This window comes from Salvia hispanica, chromosome 3 (genome assembly GCF_029641045.1).
Source record: "Salvia hispanica isolate PSC_SH4W2 chromosome 3, Shi_PSC_v1, whole genome shotgun sequence".
Classification (NCBI taxonomy): Eukaryota; Viridiplantae; Streptophyta; class Magnoliopsida; order Lamiales; family Lamiaceae; genus Salvia; species Salvia hispanica.
The window spans coordinates 22,953,039-22,972,963 of record NC_142694.1 but is presented as its reverse complement, the minus strand read 5'-3'; the positions used below and the strand labels follow the sequence as shown (position 1 = coordinate 22,972,963).

General features: G+C 41.0%; 3 protein-coding genes across 3 annotated transcripts; 2 read left to right on the top strand and 1 right to left on the bottom strand.

The window, feature by feature from the left end:
- The first annotated feature begins 2,092 nt into the window (after positions 1 to 2,092).
- On the top strand, positions 2,093 to 8,329 carry LOC125210815 (2-deoxy-glucose resistant protein 2-like). The gene is made up of 7 exons (XM_048110410.2): positions 2,093 to 3,433; positions 4,434 to 4,524; positions 5,634 to 5,791; positions 5,905 to 5,956; positions 6,035 to 6,120; positions 6,325 to 6,418; positions 7,314 to 8,329. Exons 1-7 carry the CDS (start codon positions 2,186 to 2,188, stop codon positions 7,913 to 7,915), a joined length of 2,331 nt encoding a protein of 776 aa, XP_047966367.1. The 5' UTR covers positions 2,093 to 2,185; the 3' UTR covers positions 7,916 to 8,329.
- Positions 8,330 to 11,113: 2,784 nt separating this feature from the next.
- LOC125211969 (protochlorophyllide reductase-like) lies at positions 11,114 to 12,676 on the top strand. The gene is made up of 3 exons (XM_048111945.2): positions 11,114 to 11,259; positions 11,332 to 12,303; positions 12,417 to 12,676. Exons 1-3 carry the CDS (start codon positions 11,206 to 11,208, stop codon positions 12,573 to 12,575), a joined length of 1,185 nt encoding a protein of 394 aa, XP_047967902.1. The 5' UTR covers positions 11,114 to 11,205; the 3' UTR covers positions 12,576 to 12,676.
- Positions 12,677 to 15,658: 2,982 nt separating this feature from the next.
- LOC125215750 (lanC-like protein GCR2) lies at positions 15,659 to 18,235 on the bottom strand. The gene is made up of 6 exons (XM_048117282.2): positions 18,027 to 18,235; positions 17,773 to 17,951; positions 16,781 to 16,892; positions 16,584 to 16,700; positions 16,208 to 16,519; positions 15,659 to 16,130 (listed from the first exon to the last, which is right to left on the bottom strand). Exons 1-6 carry the CDS (start codon positions 18,183 to 18,185, stop codon positions 15,792 to 15,794), a joined length of 1,218 nt encoding a protein of 405 aa, XP_047973239.1. The 5' UTR covers positions 18,186 to 18,235; the 3' UTR covers positions 15,659 to 15,791.
- Positions 18,236 to 19,925: the final 1,690 nt, after the last annotated feature.

Sequence of the window (19,925 nt, the reverse complement as noted above, 5' to 3'; positions counted from 1 at the left end):
ATAGTAATAAAGTCATTTCTCTTTTTGGTAAAAGTCAACACATTTTTGCACACCTACTTTACTCTCTCTTACTTTTTTCTTTCTTCATCTCTCTACCTTTTTCATTTTCCACTTTATTCTCCATTTACTTAAATCACATAACAATATTTTTCTTAATCTCCGTGCCAAAAATAAACGCATCAATTACTATGGAACGGAAAGAGTAGTATTTTACCACCACTCCAGGTCACAAAATATAATGTTCGTATTAAGTGCATCCACAACAACATTCCTTAATTTATGTCATTATTTAATTATTTATGGCTTCACACTACTTTTAACATTTAATTCCATTCCTCAACTATTCATGGATCACACTATTTATTTCTTTAATTTAAAAATACATTTAATAAAAATTATTTCTTTAATAAAACTTCATTAAAAAATTCAAAAATTACATGACAATTCCTAAAAATTGAAAGTTACATAATTTAAATCCTAAAAACAAAAAATTACTTAATTTAAATCTTAAAAAATAGAAATGAGATAATTTATCCTAAAAATGAAAATTATATAATCACTACACCATTAAATTTACTCATATGGCAGTGGCGGCGGCGGTGGAGGACACGGCATGATCCGGTCCTAATTGACGTTGGGGGGATTCAATCAATAATACGCCATGTGCTCATTCTTGTTGCAGATTTATTTGGCCAGTGTCTGCCGCAATTGCGTAGGTTAAATATCCGAATAAGACATTCGGATTAGAAGGTGGGGGAAGGGGAGCCGCTTGGGTCTGTCCTCATTTGCGGTTAGCTTTTGCCGCCTTCGTCCCAATTGGACGACGTCGGAACCATCCAAATTAGCTCCCGTGAGATGGCTTGTGACCTCGTCCTTGTCGGGGTCTACTTGCGACCTCGACCGTTTGGAGGTAACGAGGATTGAGCGTCACCCACCCACTTATCCAAATTTTGAACTTTAATAGTGACAAATTTGAAGGCTCTTTGGGTGTCTTCTTGGAAGATAAGCATGACCAAAGCCATAACGTCGGCTACGCTCCGCGTCATTTCATTGATGTAGATATCACTGAATTTTTCTATCTTCTGATACGCTCGAATTTTGCACTGTTTTAAGGCCATTATTTGGTCCGTTTTAAGTGTCAAAGTTGCATTACATGTCCATTATTTACATATTTGATCTATTTTGGTATTTTGACGTGTTTTGTGAGAAATTTGCAAAATAGAGCCTAAAAAAATAGCAAAAAGTCAAAGATGGAAATCTGGAGTACTCGATGCATCTAGCGGTCCACTACACCTACTCCAGCAACCGCTGACAGCCATCGACTGCTGCCCCTGTAGCGGGCCACTTCGGAAAATAGAGCCGAAAAGATGAGCACGCCTAGCAAACGTTGATTTAGATCCAATAGCTACAGATTGATTGCCAGCGACCATTGAAACAAGTGCAGTGATCGCTATTCGAGATTGGTTGAAGGTGGGTCCTTGTTGACTTTTTGTTTTTTATTTTTGTTTTGGTTTATTTTTATGTTGATAATGACATTTGGGTGTAATTTTAGTGAATAATGGGTAAAATTTTATGTCCAAATATGAAAAATTCTAAATGTGACTATAAATGTGGGACAGACTTTTATGGCAAAATGTGACTATAAAACTGGGACGGAGGAAGTATATACTCCCTCCGTCCCAAAAAAGTTGAGTCGTATTCCTTTTTAGTCCGTCCCAACAAAGTTGAGTCATTTCCTTTTTTAACAAAAGACAAAACATCTAATCACTCTTTTTTATTCCATCATTTACTTTACTCTCTCTTATCTTTCCTACTTTTTTCATCTCTCCTATTTATTTAATATAAATTCTTAACTTCCGTGCCCAAAAGTTTTGTCTCAACTTTTATGGGACGGACGGAGTACATCAAGATATAATAAGATATAAAATGTTAGTATTAAGCAAGTTTATTAGTCAACCACAAGCTATAGTTGTATAGTGATTAGTTAGTTGATGCGCACAACTTTATGACTCCACAGGCTGGCCTACTCTACGTTTTCGCATGTTAACAATAATTTAATTTAATTTAAAATTGGGTATCCTTCATCAACGTTAAACCCCTCCCTTTCTCCGATCCACTCCCCAATCACACACTATCTCTCTCTTTCTGCACAAACTTAGAGAGAGAGAGGGAGGTTTATGATTCGATGAGCAGGAGCAGGGCCCCGGAAGAAGAAGAAGAAGAGGAACGCTTCCATGACTCGCTCGACCGTCTCCTCTCTTTTTCCAACACTTCCGACGATTATAATTCCAATCACTACGACGTTTGGATCTCCCACCCCGCCTCTGTCCAGGAACGCCGCATCCACCTTCTCACCCAGCTTGGCCTCTATCTCCCCTCGCTTTCCTTCTACCACGATACCTTCAACTCCTTTGTTAGTCATGACGCTTCGACCAATTTGGAGAGATCGGCCAGCAGCAATCGATCGTCGCTGAGCAATTCAGTTTCTCCCCCAAACTTTAAAATTAGAAATGATTATAACTGTAATGAGACTTCGAGTCCCAAGAGTGGGGAGTTGGATGGGTCGGTTGATGCGAATGCCATGTGTATGATTAAAAATCTTGACAATGGAAAGGAATTTGTGGTGAAGGAGGTGAAGGAAGATGGCAGTTGGAAGAAGATCAAGGAATTGGGGACGGGTCGCCACTTGACCATGGAGGAGTTCTCGTCCGAGATGTGTGTTGGGACTTCGCCAATCGTACAAGAATTGATGAGGAGACAGAATGTTGAGGATGGGAACAAACAAGGGTCAGACCTACATTCTGATGGGACCTTCGGCTCTGCACCTAAGTCGAACAAGAGGGGGAGTTGGTTGAAAAGTGTAAAGAATGTGGCGATTTCTGTTACTGGACATAAGGATCGACGTAGGAGTGATGAGAGAGACACGTCATCTGAGAAGGGTGGGAGGAGGTCAAGCTCTGCCACGGATGATAGCCCAGAAAAAGTTCGAGTTAGGCAGTATGGGAAGTCAGTTAAAGAGCTTACGGCTATGTACAAGAGCCAGGAGATACAGGCTCATAGTGGTTCAGTTTGGGCTATTAAGTTTAGCTTGGATGGGCGATATTTGGCTAGTGCTGGCGAGGACTGTGTGATTCATGTTTGGCAAGTTGTGGAAACAGAAAGGAAGGGAGATTTCCTATTTGACAAATTGGAAGATGGGAATTTCAATCTTCTGCTTCTAGCCAATGGATCTCCAGAGCCATCATCTTTATCACCGAATTTAGAAGGTCAATTCGAGAAGAAAAGAAGAGGGAGGTCGTCTGTAACTAGGAAATCCTTGAGTCTTGAGCAGATATTTGTGCCTGAGACAGTGTTTTCCCTCTTGGAGAAACCTATATGTTCATTTCAAGGACATTTAGATGATGTACTGGACCTGTCATGGTCGAAATCTCAGGTCAGTTAGCATTCCTTCATTTTATATACTCCAGTATTTATTTTATGTTGCTTATCTACACTCCTAGAATTCTGATTAATGCATCTTTTTAAAAGTTTTTCTGGCACGTCGAGACTACTGAATATTACTGGATTGGATTAATTAATGGTCGTAATATACTGTTTGTCACGTTAAGAGCGAGTTTATTTCATAAGTTACCTGTTACCACCATAAGAATTAAAAAATATATTTATAGCGAGGGATATCTAATACACTATATGCTTCTTTCTTATGAAAAAGTAAAATATGGAAGGGAAGGAAATATATTGTTTGGGTATTTACCCAAGAAGGTAATGTCTTTTATGTCTTAGCATACTAAACCGTAGACATATTGTTAATGTTGTGTCTCTGGTACTAAACCATTGTATTCTTCTGCTTTATGTCTAGCAAATTTACCTTACAGTGTACAACTTCATATATTTTGAGAAAATTGCTACATCTCTTCAATGAAGTTGCCTATGATGTGGTATCTAATACTGTCTGACAGCTCCTACCAGAACAAGATAAAGAAGCACAAGCAATAGAAGAATGAGAGTTCAATTAAATTAGACGTGCTTACTGTCATTTTTCTAATGGTATAGTCTTGACGAATTTGGATTTGACAACATTTACCTTGGTTGCACTTGTGACGAGTTTGTAGGAAGTGTTAAATCGGACTGCTTCCTGCATATGACCAAATGAGTATGAAATTTGATGTAAAAGATACATGGGCGATTTCTTATGCAATTAGAGTAATTGATGGAGTCGTGCTTCTTAATTTATTAAAAGACTGGAAAACCCTCTCCTTTATTTATGACAACTGTTGTGATCCATAATTTTTCTAAATTACTGAAACAAGTACTTTGGATGCCATCCTTTTTAAGGAACTTTTTTTTTTGGTAATGTTCATTTTCTAAAATTTGTTATTTGTTTTAATTTGAATCTAGCTCCATAAAGTCATACTCTTCTTTGTCATTCCCAGCAATTGCTTTCAGCTTCAATGGATAAAACGGTGCGGCTATGGGATTTAACTAGCAAATCATGTTTAAAGATCTTCTCACACAGTGACTATGGTAAATTGCTCGATCACTTACTTTACTTTGTTCATGGAATTCCTTGTCTAGCATTTAGAAAGATGACTACCCTTTTGGTGTGTTGGTTGGGAACTGCTGTTGTCTACTATCTCAGAACTGCTGTAGAAGATGGCAGTTGGGACTTGGGATGAGTTTTTCTCCGGCGCAATGTTAAATGTATGTTCTACAAAGAAAATTTCAGGGAAGAAAGACATTTGAGAAAGAAGGAACTAGGGAGAGATATTTTCAGGAAGGAATCAATGAATTTTATGTTGAATCATACTACCTCCGTTTTTGAAAAATAGAAACTTTTGAAACAGTACAAGTTTTAATGCATAATTGGTAAAGTAAGGGAGAGAGAGAAAGAAAAAGTGATTGAAGTATTGTTAGTGGAGAATGAGTCCCACTTCATTAAAGAGCAAACAGTTTTCCTAAAATAGAAAGTATAGAAAATTTTCTATTTTTTAGGGACTGGTCAAAATGGAAATAGTTTCTATTTTTAAAAGACAGGTATTTCATGATCATTTAAAAGGTTGAGATAATGCTGAGGATTTACTCTGAGGTGGTTGTTTTAGGAACTTAGACTTCTTTGGAAAAATGAGCATAGATATGTATTGATCATATGATGTAACTTGTAAGGTTATATGTGACAACTATGTTCCATTTACATTAACATTTTGTGTGTGGCATACTCATTTTGTGAAATGGTGATTTGATTTGATAGGCTGATTGGCTAATAAATGCAAGAAATCATATGTGTCCTTGTTGAATCGTCTTCATGGCTTGATAGTTATGAAGTTAGGGTGTAACATAGTTGCGTGGTATTTTCACTTGATAATGTAGATTGCGACTGAGTTTGGATTGTTATGCTAATAAAGCTCAGGTACGGCACATAGGGAGTATTTCTAGTGGTTGATGGTTTAAGTTTCCTGTCCATTGATTGAAGAAATAATTACTTGTTGACCTGGTTAGCATCTAGATTGCTTAGTCTACTGCTTATTAAGGTTTAATATTTTGCATCGTAGTCAGATACTTGTATTGATATTGTAAAAGTTCCTTTCGATATATCTTTATCTATTGATATGTTTTCTAAATTTTCCATGATTCAGTAACATGCATCCAGTTTAATCCAGTTGATGATAGATACTTCATCAGTGGATCCTTAGATGCTAAGGTGCGTATCTGGAGCATTCCAAATCGCCAAGTCGTTGATTGGAATGATTTGCATGAAATGGTCACTGCAGCTTGTTACACACCTGATGGAAAGGTGAGACACAAATTGCATGTTGACAAGACAGGCTTAATTTTTTCAATTTATTGGGGGAAAACTCCTTGAACCAGTAGAATGTTCTCAACGATATATTTGTGAAACTTTAATAGGGCGCACTTGTTGGTTCATACAAGGGTAGCTGTCGCTTATACAACATATCAGGTAAGACATTTTCTTTAGAAATTTGAGCTTCTGCTGTCAATTATGGTTAAATTTTATGCTTGCCACATTTCTTTCCAGAAAATAAGTTGCTGGAGAAAAGCCAGATCAATCTTCAGAATAAGAAGAAGAAGAAGTCTCATCATAAGAAAATAACTGGGTTCCAGGTAAAAACCACTTCATATCACACCCATACAACCAATTACCTAGTTAATGCTACCTATCTTATGTAGGCTGGTTGTTGAGTCTCAGCTCATCATATCTAATTTATGGTATCAGATGATGTTTTTTTTTTTTTATGTTGTCCTTGATTTTAAAAATTTGAATTTTCTTCGGATTAATGAATGCTGCTAGTTTTTTTTATTGCACAGTTTGCACCAGGAAGTACATCCGAGTTCATTGTCACATCGGCTGATTCCCGAGTTCGAGTTATAAATGGTGTCGACCTGGTTCACAAGTTCAAAGGTACATTTTTTGTTTTAACTAATGCATTTATTGACCATCATGGGGTGAGAAACACTGAAACTCGTTGGCTTTTAAGTTAAGCTGGAGATAGCTAATTTGTGACACAACTCATATCCTTTGTGCCTTGAACTAGTAGATCTGATCTTTCCTTAGGGAAAATACAGATGTAAGATGAGAATTTTTGGGCAGAGGGTGGGGGGCATTCATCTGTCATTCCCAATGAAGTTTGCATTTCTGAACTCAATATTATTGGTCTTATCTAGATTGATAACAATATTAGACCTTAGAATCTTGATTGCACACTTATACAGTGCATTATTTGGAAGGCTACTCATAGGAAGCAATATTTTGTAATGTGGTTATTAGCTTTATGGTTGATACTAGGGAATCTAAACATTGATGACACAATCTAGTTGGCTCATATGTCTTACTTTTCTAGCTCTTTTTGTGTCATTTTGTCTCTTTCGAGAACTGAAGGAAACACAGTTTCGTGCTCTTTGTAATGTCTAGGGAATGCAGTATTAAAATCATGTTGGACCCCAGATTGCAACTTATGTAAGAATAGGCTGATGAGTACTTAATGCTGGCCTTATAAGAACTCATTAAGCAAATAGATGTGGAATATGGTTTATTCATCATTAGTTTGATATCGAAACTAAAATACAAAATCATATAATCCATTTAAGTATACTTATAAATCAAGTTATGTTGAATTTTGTGGAGGCTGATAAGTACTTTTAGTGTAATACACTGAATTGCAACTTGTGAGTTAACATAGTGGCCTTGTGGTACGGTATCACTCTCATTGGCGTGTTACATTTCAGTTTTATATCATGATGCAATTGTATGTGGCTCAAACTCGTATAGCCCATGTATTATGGTCGCTCTTTGACAGGGTTCCATAACACAAACAGCCAAATTTCGGCCTCCCTTACTTCTGATGGAAAATATGTGGTCACGGCCAGTGAAGATTCGTATGTTTATGTTTGGAGACACGAGGGTGAATACCGACCTAACAGAAGTAAAGGTGTTAAGGTGACCAGAGCTTACGAGCTTTTTCACTGTCAAGATGTATCGGCAGCAATCCCTTGGCCTGGCCTGGCCATGTCTGACACATGGAGCCTCCAAGATACTTGTGGCAGAGTACCAAATGGCACGGATGGTTGTTCTGAGGTCTTAAACGAGTATCATCTGACTACGCCAGTTGGTGAAACCAATGGCGGTGAAGGGTGGCCCTTACCATCAGGGTGCAGTAACAGCCCACTCAATGGATCTCTATCCAATGGAGAAAACAGTCACATATTCGATAGAATCTCAATGACGTTGCCGGAGGAGAAACTCGTGTCAGCTACTAAGAACTGTAGCCCACGTGTAGGTGTGGACTTCTCGAATGGGTTCCACCAGAACAGGTCGGCGTTGGGTATGGTGATAGTAACTGCAGGCCTTAGAGGAGAAATCAAGACATTCCAGAATTTTGGATTGCCGGTTCGAATTTAGGCGCGGGAGTGGAGTTTGAAAATCTGCGAAGTTTGCAACAATTTGTACAGATATTCGGAGACGATGTAAGTCTTCTTTTACACTTTAATATGGGGCCAAAGGGGTATTGAGAGTAAAGAAGAAACATGGTTACAGCTGAGTTTAGAAACCGATTTATTACACCGTAATCGGTAAGTGGAGATTTAAGGATATTGTTATAGTATCAGTCAAAATTCCTTACCAATTCTTTATTTTCGTTTTGAGCTTTGTATACTAGTTTCATAGTCATATTGGAAGTGTACTATATTCAAGGATTCGTAGAGTATATGTGGGGTTTATGGTGATCATCGATGTAAAGATTATAACAATAAAGGTTACTTTAAGGATGTGATTCATTGGATAAAAATAATCCTAAAGTTTATTCAATTGTTACTACTATTAGTGTTGATGAATGAATCAATTAAAATCCGAGTTTGTTGGAATGTCTAATCCATGAAATACTTAATACTATTACTCCTCCGTCTTAACATAAATGAGACGTATTTGACCGTCTATAAAGGAGACATTTCTTTTTATGATGAATAACTATCATTCTCTCTCTTTTACTTTATTCCCTCTTTTACTTTTTTTTCACTCCTATTTTATTCTTTCTTTATTTAATCACTAAACACCACTTTCTAAAAATGTGTGCTCATAAGAAATACTCCCTCCGTTCCAAGGAAGATGACCCCTTTCTTGGGCGGCACGAGATTTTATGCAACTTTATTTTATGTGTTAAATGGAGAGAGTAAAGTAAGAGAGAGAGATAAAGTAGGGATAAATGGGTTTCCATTTTAAGTAATTGGTCATCTTGGTTGGGACAAACCAAAAAAGAAAGTGAGTCATCTTTAATGGGATGAAGGGAGTATGTCACTTTCAATGAGACAGAGAAATAGTACATTTATTAATATATCACACCACTTGACATTTTGCAGGCCTCATATTTTGGAATACTAAGGGTGTCTCCAACGGCGCCCCTGCGAAGGGCTCGCCCATCGCGTCGACGTCCGACCGACGTCCGCCACTGTGGCGAAGGTCGGACGTCCGGAATTTTTAATTTTTTTTTTTTTTTTTTTTTTAAAAAAAAACTCTATAAATAGGGCTCCTCCAACAACATTTCATTCACACCACTTGTGTTGACAAGTTTCTCTCTCTAACCTCTTTTTTCAATTATCTATAATGGCGAGTAGTCGTGCGGGTGGTAGTGGCGGAGGCGCTAGTGATAGTGATGGCTTTAGTGATGATGAATTGGATCTCGATGTGCAAGCGGCGATTGATCGACGGATCCGGCAGAGGTGGCAGAGGCAGCAGGCGGCGGCGGCCGTGCCTCGGCCGATCCATCACCGACGGCATGTACCCCGGGACCACATTGCTGCACATCAGCGGTTGTATGAGGACTACTTTGCTCCAGAGCCGCGTTTTGGGGATGCTTTTATTCCGCCGACGTTTTAGGATGCATCGTCCTCTGTTTATGCATATCGTTGGTGCATTAGAGAGAAGGTACGAGTTTTTCAGAATCAGGGAGGATGCGGCTGGCCAACCCGGACACACGCCAATACAGAAGTGTACGGCCGCAATCAGGCAACTGGCGTACGGAGGCCCGGCCGACATGTTCGACGAGTACCTCCACATTGGGGAGTCTTCAGCCGTCGAGTGTCTGTTGGAGTTTTGCGCGGGCGTTAGAGCGATATTCGGGGATCAGTATCTTCGGCGTCCGAGCCCCGAAGACTGCCAGCGGCTGATTAATATGCACGGGTCGGTGCACGGGTTCCCTGGGATGTTGGGCAGCATCTATTGTATGCATTGGGAGTGGAGGAACTGCCCCGCCGCCTGGAAGGGGATACACACTTCCGGCTTCAAAGCCAAGCATCCCACGTTGATCCTTGAAGCTGTAGCTGACTACCGGCTATGGATATGTCATGCTTATTTTGGAGTGGCCGAGTCGAACAACGACATCAACGTCCTCCAGTCGTCGCCCCTGTTCAACGATCAGTGCAATGGCGTTGGTCCCGCCATCAGTTTCGTCGCCAACGGCAACCAGCACAACATGAGATACTATTTGGCGGATTGGATATACCCAAACTGGCCCGTCTTTGTGAAGACGATCAAGCACGCGATCGGGCCAAAGAAATCCTACTTTGCGACCCGGCAGGAGGCAGCGCGCAAGGATGTTGAGCGCACATTTGGTGCGCTCCAGAGTCGATGGGCGATGGTGAGGGGTCCGACACGGCAGTGGTATATTCCCAACATCGGCGACATCATGTACGCGTGTATCATTTTGCACAACATGATTGTCGAAAGTGAAGGGGACGAACTGACTCAGTAAACCAGCGAAGATGACAAGGGTGCCGGTCCAAGCCACGGCGTGGCCACCACGAATGTGAACATGGGGGTACCTCATGGAGAGGTTGAGCGGTTGCGCGCATTTGCCGACATGCGGCAAAAAAATGCCCATATTCGACTTCAGGAGGATATCATCGAAGAGGTTTGGACGCGGAGGGGTGGACACTGATGTGGTTGTTTTTTTTTCTATCTACTATGTAATTTTTTTTTTTGAATGATGTATGTTTTTTTTTAATGTAATTTTTGTATTTCCCGTTCGTATTCGTATCGAATTTTATTTCCGTGAATTTTAATTTTAATTGTGAATTAATTTAATTGTGGGAAGGGCTAGTGGGAGGGGCGAGTGGGAAGGGCTAGTGATATGGTAGTGGAATGGGAGGGGCTAGTGCTGACGTGGCATGGGAAGGGCGAGTGGGAGGGACGAGTGGGAGGGGCGCCACCGGAGACACCCTAAGGTTATTAATATGAGTTTAGTGCATCTCATATTTTGCGAATTCATTGGAGGCTCATATATCATGTGAAATGAATGTAATCAAAGAACTCAAAAGTAGTCCCCTCTCAGCCAAATTATGGTACGAGACTCCCTCCACCAAACCTTATCTCTCAGTAGCAATCACTACATTATTCACCCATAACGCTACAATAATACTCCAGCCCCATAACTGTGGGTGACCACCCTATATAATAATTTAACATTAAAATACCAAATATATCAACACGAAATCTCAACCACGACTTCTCATTGGCTCTTAACTTCACGTGGCATATACCGCCACTAAATACTATCTTATCCATGCTAGATTTCATATCCAAAGCAGCACTCCCACTTTTTGTCCAAATCGGACACATTTCTTAGTATATATACTCACACACGTTGTATCTCCAAAAAATATCCATTGCATCAAACAAATCTTAAGATCTTTTCTTCAATGGCTTTGCAGTCTGCTGCTCTATTACCTTGTGCATTTTCCATCCACAAAGAGGTATTGTTTTGTTAAATAATTCCAAATTAAATACTGTCTCAATGTAGTTGAGTCGTATTTCCTTTTGTGCAGGGAAAATCCGGCAAGGACTCATGCTTCTTTGGAGTACCATTTTCCGACTATATCAAAGCGGATTCTTCGTTGAAACTAAAGCACGGTTCGAGGAAACAGAATGTGACTAGAGCAGAGGCGGTGGCAGCGACAGCAGCCCCGACATTCGCCCCAGCCACGGCACAAGGCAAGAAGACTCTGAGGAAGGGCACGGTGATCGTGACGGGCGCCTCCTCAGGGCTAGGGCTGGCCACCGCAAAGGCCTTGGCCGAGGGCGGTAAATGGCACGTGATCATGGCGTGCCGCGACTTCCTCAAGGCAGAGAAGGCTGCCAAGTCCGTGGGGATGGCCAAGGAAAACTACACCATCATGCACTTGGACCTCGCGTCTCTCGACAGCGTGAGGCAGTTTGTCAACAACTTCAAGCAGACTGGCCAGCCTCTCGACGTCCTCGTCTGCAACGCGGCCGTGTACCAGCCAACAGCCAGAGAGCCATCGTTCACAGCCGAAGGGTTCGAGCTCAGCGTGGGCACCAACCACCTCGGCCATTTCCTTCTCTCGAGACTATTATTCGACGACCTTGTCAAGTCCGACTATCCATCGAGGAGGCTCATAATAGTCGGCTCCATCACGGGGAACACGAATACATTAGCCGGGAACGTGCCTCCAAAGGCGAACCTTGGGGACCTGAGGGGGCTCCAAGGCGGCCTCAGCGGGCTCAACACCTCATCCATGATAGACGGGGGAGAATTCGACGGAGCCAAGGCCTACAAGGATAGCAAGGTGTGCAACATGCTGATAATGCAGGAGTTCCACCGCCGTTTCCACGAGGAAACCGGCATCACCTTCGCATCCCTCTACCCCGGTTGCATTGCCACGACCGGGCTGTTCCGGGAGCACATCCCCTTGTTCAGGCTGCTCTTCCCTCCTTTCCAAAAATTCATCACCAAAGGCTTTGTATCTGAGGAAGAAGCTGGAAAAAGACTTGCACAGGTGAATGAAACAAAAATAACTATAATAATATATCGTGTAAAGAAAGAACTGAAACCACTATATATTTCTTGTCAGTCAAAATTCAACAACTGACCAAAATTGAGATGATGTAGGTTGTGAGCGATCCGAGCTTGACGAAATCTGGAGTTTACTGGAGCTGGAACAAGGACTCAGCCTCGTTCGAGAACCAGTTGTCGCAGGAGGCCAGCGACGTTGAAAAGGCGCGAAAACTGTGGGAAGTCAGCGAGAAGCTCGTTGGCTTGGCCGACTGAGGTTGAGGAAGTTTATGTAGAGAGGGAGAGAGTATCACAAAATTCATCTTGTTTAGGATCATAATAAAACACTCAATCCATCCTTTTTTTGTACTGCTAAATACTTTTCATCTAAATTCTTCCCACCCTTCTTATTCTCATCACATATAACTGCTCAAAACAATAAATTTAAAGAGTAAACTACAGAAATAGCTCCTAAAATATTGTGTTCTCACTTTTCCCATCTTTGATGAATTTTGATATCATGACAATCTCTGGACATAAGGAATAATCAATTTTAGATGCTTTTATACTATTTTGACTTTTTAACTCTAAGAGCATCCGCAATGGTCGGCTAGCGATCGGCTAGCCGATTTGTCGCGCTGGCCGATCGGCTAGCCGAACCATTGCAGTCGGCGAGAGCGAAATCGGCTAGCGCTTCGGCGTGGGCTGGCTGATCGCTCGGCGCTGGCCGATCGGCCAGCGCCCATTTTTGTTTTTTTTTTTTTTTTTTTAAAAACCTATATAAACGCGATTTTCGTTTCATTTTCATTTGCACCACTTGTTTTAACGAGTTTTCTTTCTCTCTAACTTTCTGTACAAGAGCATCATCGAGCGATGAATCACAACAACGAGTCCAGTCCAGCGATGAGTGGATCTCAGACTCCCACGGTACGGATGGGGGCAGATGGGCCCGGGGTTTAACATCCCTTGGAATCAGATGATGGGGATGATGGCCGGTGCGCCGGGGGGGGGGGGGGGGGCAGGGGGGTATGCCGGGGGGTACGCCGTGGGGGATGACGGGCGGCGGGCAGTCAGCGCCCGGGTGGGGGGTTATGCCCCAAATGCAGCAGCAGATGATGGGGATGATGTGGCAGGGCGGGGTGTCGGGGGGGATGCAGCACGGTATGCATCCCGGGATGCAGGGGGGGTTCAGGGGTCACCGGGAGGGGACACGGTATATCGGCCCTCGCTTGATTTTTTGACGGCTTCGTCTCACACGTCGACCCCAGTGGAGACGCAGTTCACTGGCGATGACCTTCTGTCGTTACATGATATGGGGATCGATCTCGAGGTTCCGGATACTCCCGTTCGGGCTAGGCGGGCCGCGCCGAAGAAGAAGACGAGGGGGAAGGCCAAGGCGGTCGGCGAGTCATCGCAGCCCGCTGTTGACCACACCCTTGGCCGGAGGATGAGTACGCCGGGGGGGCCGGAGGAAGTGGACGGAGGATGAGTACGCCGGGGTGGCCAGGGGGTGGTTGGAGGTGTGCGACGATCCGCTGGTTGCGAACAACCAGCGGGTCGTCAACATGTGGTCGAAGATCAGAGCTGCCTATAGGAGGCACTGCCCGCACGGGAAGGACTTCAGCAACGAGGAGGTCCGGAAGGGGTGGGAGCGCACCAGGGCCGCGGTGGGCCGTTTTGCGAATTTGTACGCCAACGCCCTCCGTCAGCTCACTAGTGGGCAGAATGAGGACGACGCCCGGAAGATAGCCGCGAGTCAGTTCCCCTTGGAGGAGAAGTATAAGGAGTTCACCTTCTGGGAGTGCTTCTTGTTGCTGAAGGACTCCGAGAAGTTCCAGGCGGGGTGCGACGCTGGGTGGCCGAAGAAGCAGCGACTGAACTATAGCGGCGACTACAGCGGCAGCAGCGGCGGATCCCACGACCTCCCCCCAGATGCTGAGGAGTTTCCATCCCCTCCTTCATTTACTGGTCGCCCCGGCCCGGTTGGACAGAAGCGGGCGCAGCGGGCTGCGAGGGGCGGATCCCCCCTATCGCCCCGCGAGGTCCAGTCCTCCGCCCTCCCACCCGCCCCACTCGAGTACACTCTCTATTCGCGTAACCATACGCGGGATCAGATGTACAAGGTCTTCCAAGAGTGGAAGGCCGCCACTGACCCCACGAAGAAGATGTTTCTTCACGAGATGCTCGAGAGCATGCGTGTTGATTTGGAGATCGCGAGGGCACTGCTAGCGGGTTCCGACGTGGGCTCAGATACCACGGGCAGCGGCAGCGGCGGCGGCGACGGCGACGGCGACGGCGATGAGGAGTAGAGAGCGGCGGGGCTCGTGTGTGGAAGCCCTTTTTTTTTAAAAAAAAATCATGTACTTTTTTTTTAATGGAATGGATTATTTTTCCCGTATATGTCTCGTAAATTTAATTCCGTATTTTAATCGTAATTTTAATTCCGTAAATGTAGTATATTTTGAATTATTTTTATTGCGGCTGGCCTATGGCTGGCCTAAATCTGATGTGGCAGGTGGATTTTTTAGTGTTGCTGACGTGGCAGGGGAGAGAATGGCTGGCCTATTGCTGGCCTAAGCACCATTGCGGATGCTCTAAGAATAAGTTAATCCATCTGAAATTACTTTCTCAGGTTACACACCAATCTCTCTCTCCATATATATATATAGGTTAATGATCCAAGCAAGAATGCATCTAAATGCAAAAATGCAGCTCAAATCCTGATCCTAATCTCAGGTTACACACCAATCTCTCTCTCCATATATATATATATAGGTTAATGATCCAAGCAAGAATGCATCTAAATGCAAAAATGCAGCTCAAATCCTGATCCCAAGATTAGGTGATCTAATGATTAATAATTGACCAAAAACACAAAAGATCTTTAGAGGGAGATGATCCAGAAATGCTGAAAATTCATTTTCCTTTATCTATGTTTAGTTTCTCTCTTCATCCTGGCGATCCACACATTGGACCTTGTCGTAGTCAAAATTGATTCAATAAACGACCAAAATATTACTCCACGGAATCGATTTCCCTTGGGTTTTGTTTTAGTAGGATATTTTATTGATACGGAAAATCTAGTCAAAGACGAATACGATAAAATATTAAAATCCCAGATGAGCACTTCATCCACTCTCAATGCAAAGGCATTCCCTATATTTATAGTTGGTAAAATCATTACCCAAAATTAGAATATCATTATCAATAACTTGGTCTTCATCATAGGAGAAGATTTGATGCTTCGAATGGATCATCTATAACCATTACCTGAAATGTTTTGAGTTTGTTTAGATTTTAGCATTGAATCTTAGGGAGGTCTAATTGAGTGGAACTTGTATTTGAGTGGAACTTGCAAGAAAAGGAAATTTACATAATCTCTATAACTGGACTCAAAGGAGTGCAAGAGAAGGAAATTTACAAGGATTTGAAACCTAAAGTAAATGATCAAGCTGTTAAGCTATTACATACGTTACATAATTACCAAGTAAACTAGAGTTCATACGCGGGAAATCTAGCCTTAGATGGTTCGGTCATATCGAAAAAGAGCAAAGCCATTCCCCCAATACCTTCGAAGAGCGAATACGGACGATCCCCTCTGTGCATAACACCCTCCGACACGAGGGTTTCACACCGGTCGTGGAGGAAGCAGGCGAACGCTTTGGCTCTGTACAAGTATTCCGGTTTGCCAGTTAACCGATATAGCGAAAGGAATACATAGGCATTCCCACTGATGCCATGACAAATCCCAACTCGCTTGAGCAGGCCCCGGTTCCATACCACATCCCCCGCATCAATCGCAGCTTGCACAAACTCCTCTCCTTTGAAAACCTTCAGTGTGTCGAACAATATTGAAACCTTAGCCTAGTGTAAGACTGGACATCTGAAAGAAGTAATAGTAATATCACCTCGGCTGCTTTCACCAGAGTCAGCGCAACACCTGGGGCCCCGTGGCACCAGTGGACAAGTTCATCCGCTTCTTTTCCTTCGCTCGAGGGGTAGTTTCCACTAGCAAAACGGTTCTTGATCATGTAACGTAGCGTGCCTTTGACATCCTCTGCCTCATCGGGCTTCAGCTCAGTGTCCATCAGCACGTTCATAATCCCGGCCAGCCCATGGGCTGCTCCCCAGTATCTCTTGCCGTGCCACTCATACATCAAGGGGCAGCTCACATTTCCCAGCTTCCGACCAGACCTCATGATCTCATTGACAACAACCCTCTGTAGAGATTCAAACTCGAATTAATAAAGCGCCTATCAAAGTTCGATATCACAACGGTGTTACCATTCTATTGGAGGATACTGTATTGGGAGCAATGTGTTTGTTCAAGAACAAACAAGCCCACAAAAACCCGGCTCTCCCATATAATAGTTCGTCTGGAAGATCGATAGATAGCTTAATCTGAAGAAAACCGAGTGGATATCAGCAAGAAATAAAAGGAAAAGGAATACGAACGTGGAAACATGAATGATTTGACCAACCTCTTTGAAGTGTGATACATAGTGCTGGCATAGTTCCTTATCACCATTGTGGTGTGCCACCACTGCGCCAAGAGCATAGACGCCGGCCTCTCCACTGAGGAACGTGACACGCCTACAATTAAACAACACAACTCCAATTATAAACACTTTTACTATGCCCTATGCAAGGTAGAACAAACAAACAACATGAACATATGGTGTGTCACGTTTCTTAAATGCTACTCCCCCCGTCACACCGAAGATGACTCACTTTCCTTTAAGTTTGTCCCACACAAGATGATCCATTTCTAAAAATGAAAATCCCTTTATCTCTGCTTTATTTCCTCTCTTACTTTATTCTCTTCACCTAACACACAAAATAAATCTACTTAAAATCTCGTGCCGCCTAAGGAAGAGGGTCATCTTCCTTGGGACGGAGGGAGTACTACTCAAACAGATTTTCAACATGTTTTACTGGAGATGGAAGTAAAGACAAAACAAACAAAAACATAGCCAGAGTAGAAACCAACATTTATTGGAGTATAAAGAAATCATAGAGCAGCAAAAGTTCAAACAACACCAAAACACCTTATCAAGATTTCATCATGCTACACCTAGACAATCTCAACATGCCTTTATATAATAAACTCTCCCATCCAAACACACAATGGAAATCTACAATCACTACATCACTAGAAACACTTTGAACCACTTTTACCTAGCTATCTCTTACTTTTCAAATTTCATATTAAAACTAATGTCTTTATAAAGTCTACTTTTAGTGGATGAAGACAGTACTCCTCCGTCCACCAATAATCTTCTCATTTTTGTCATTTTTGTCCGTTCACCAATAAACTCATCATTGACTTTTTAATGGACCATGCATTCCACTAACTTTATCTTCCTCACATTTCATTATAAAGCTAATACTATATAAAAGTAGGAGGGAGGGAGTATATATATCTTGAAGAATAGGGCATCACACTGGCAATGGAAGTAATGAGAAAACATACCGAGAGCCTTGAAGAGCAGTCTCGCACGCCTTAATTATGTCAATTGAAAAATCAAGATCACTCTTATCTCCAGTGACTTGATAGGCTTTGAACAACAAAAAAGCAGTTCCTAAAGCGCCCGTGTACAAACTAAAGTCGCGCACACGTTTTCCCAAGCCCAGCCAGCTCTCCTTCACTACCTAAAAGTAAAACAACCAAATATGATTATTCGAGAGGCAAAAGAATTAAATGAATTAGGATTTACTACTACTTACTGTGTGCTTGATGTCCAAAGCGTCTTTCTTGAGGAGATCGGACAGAATATTGAGTGGAAGATGGAGAAGCTTTGTGAGTGAATCATCAAATTCGGCGGTGGATGACTCAGTTTCTGGGACGTAAGCGGGCATTTCATTTGGGAAGAACCGATCACCCATTTTTGGACTTTTGAGATGAGGATTCTTGAGACGGGTGTTTGCTTTTTATCAAGTGAAGTGGCAATCATAATTATGGTGTCGTTACGAGGCGGCGGTGCCATCCAAATGTCAACCCTATAGGCAACACAAATGCCACATGTCCGATCATCTTGATTCACACAAGATGCATATTAATCTTCAAAATTAGAGCCGGCAATTTTTGACACGATGGATAATTCGACACGAATTCACACAAAATTATTAGGTTTGGATCAAGTCTTATCGGATGCGAGTCATTATTGGATCGACCCACTAAGAACACGAAAAATTCGGGTCGGATGCGGGTACCCGTTAAAAATTAATATTATTATTTTTATTTTGAGTAAGATAAATTTACAAAAATTGTATACACAAAATGCCCTTCAAATTTTAAAAAGGATAATATTAATTTATTTTGATTAGATAGTATTATTAATTACATATTTTTGTGACTAATTTGACCTTATTTATGATTTTTCATTATTCATTTGCATTGTTGTACAGATAAGATATGTAACAGACCCTTATTAAAAGATAAAATTTTAGAGAGAATAACCATCCATAGTATTTTAATAGAATAATAATGGAATAATTTTCTATTCATGTTATTTAAACTATCACAATGAGATAAATAAATTGTATTTTTTTTTTACAAAGTATAAATTAGGAAAACACTCTTTTGTTTGGAAATTCTCTCATATTATTTTTGAAACCATTGATATTTTATCATTAATTCCTAACTTTTAATTTTGAAAATAATATTATACATGTTGGTTGATTATTCTATCTAAAATTATTAACAATATAATATGGGCCCTTCAATGATGAGACATTGTTGGACTCAACACATATAATAGTAATACAACATTCAAATGTATAGCACTTGCTGCATAAATTGATAAGATCATGAAAAATTATTATTACTATATGATAAATCACAATATTTTCAATATTTCATTTACTATATTATTTTAATATTGCTTTTATAATTATTTTCATAGTGGATAATAATATCATAATAGAGATGGTATGATGATAACAACATGTGGAACCCAACGTGTAAGTTGTAACATATCCTATAATTATATGACTGCTATATAAATTGATATATTTAAATATTATGATAAACCACAACAAATTTTAGACCTATATTATAAAATTAATTTATGATTAATAATCTGTTATATTTTATAGTGCATCAAATGATACATAAGAGCTAGTTCGACGATAGAAGGTTGTTGCTCTCACTGTTCACCTAGGCATGTGACACAATCTTCAAGTGTATTAGTTAATATATATAAAATATATAATTATGTCTTCATTCATGTAATTTTGGATAATAATATTAAATGACCATGTAATGACCCTACTTTGCATATTTCTCCATGTGTTATAATATATAGAAAATATTTGAAATTACAAGCTTCAAATTATATTTCAAATTACAAAAACTAAAGTAGTTGAAAGAAATGAAATAAAATACATATACGTGAGAGATCCAAATGAAAAATAGTACTAATTCAATTAGTGTTTAGAATAAAATGATAATTTGAATAAATTTATGAAAAATAAGTTTATACTTATAGATACAAAACGTTAATTCAGATATTATGTACTAGCAAAACTAATCTACAAATAATTTTATAATATAATTTATTACTATTATATTCTTTTTATTTTGATTTAATAAATTTAATTTAATTATTAGTATTTTCACTCTTT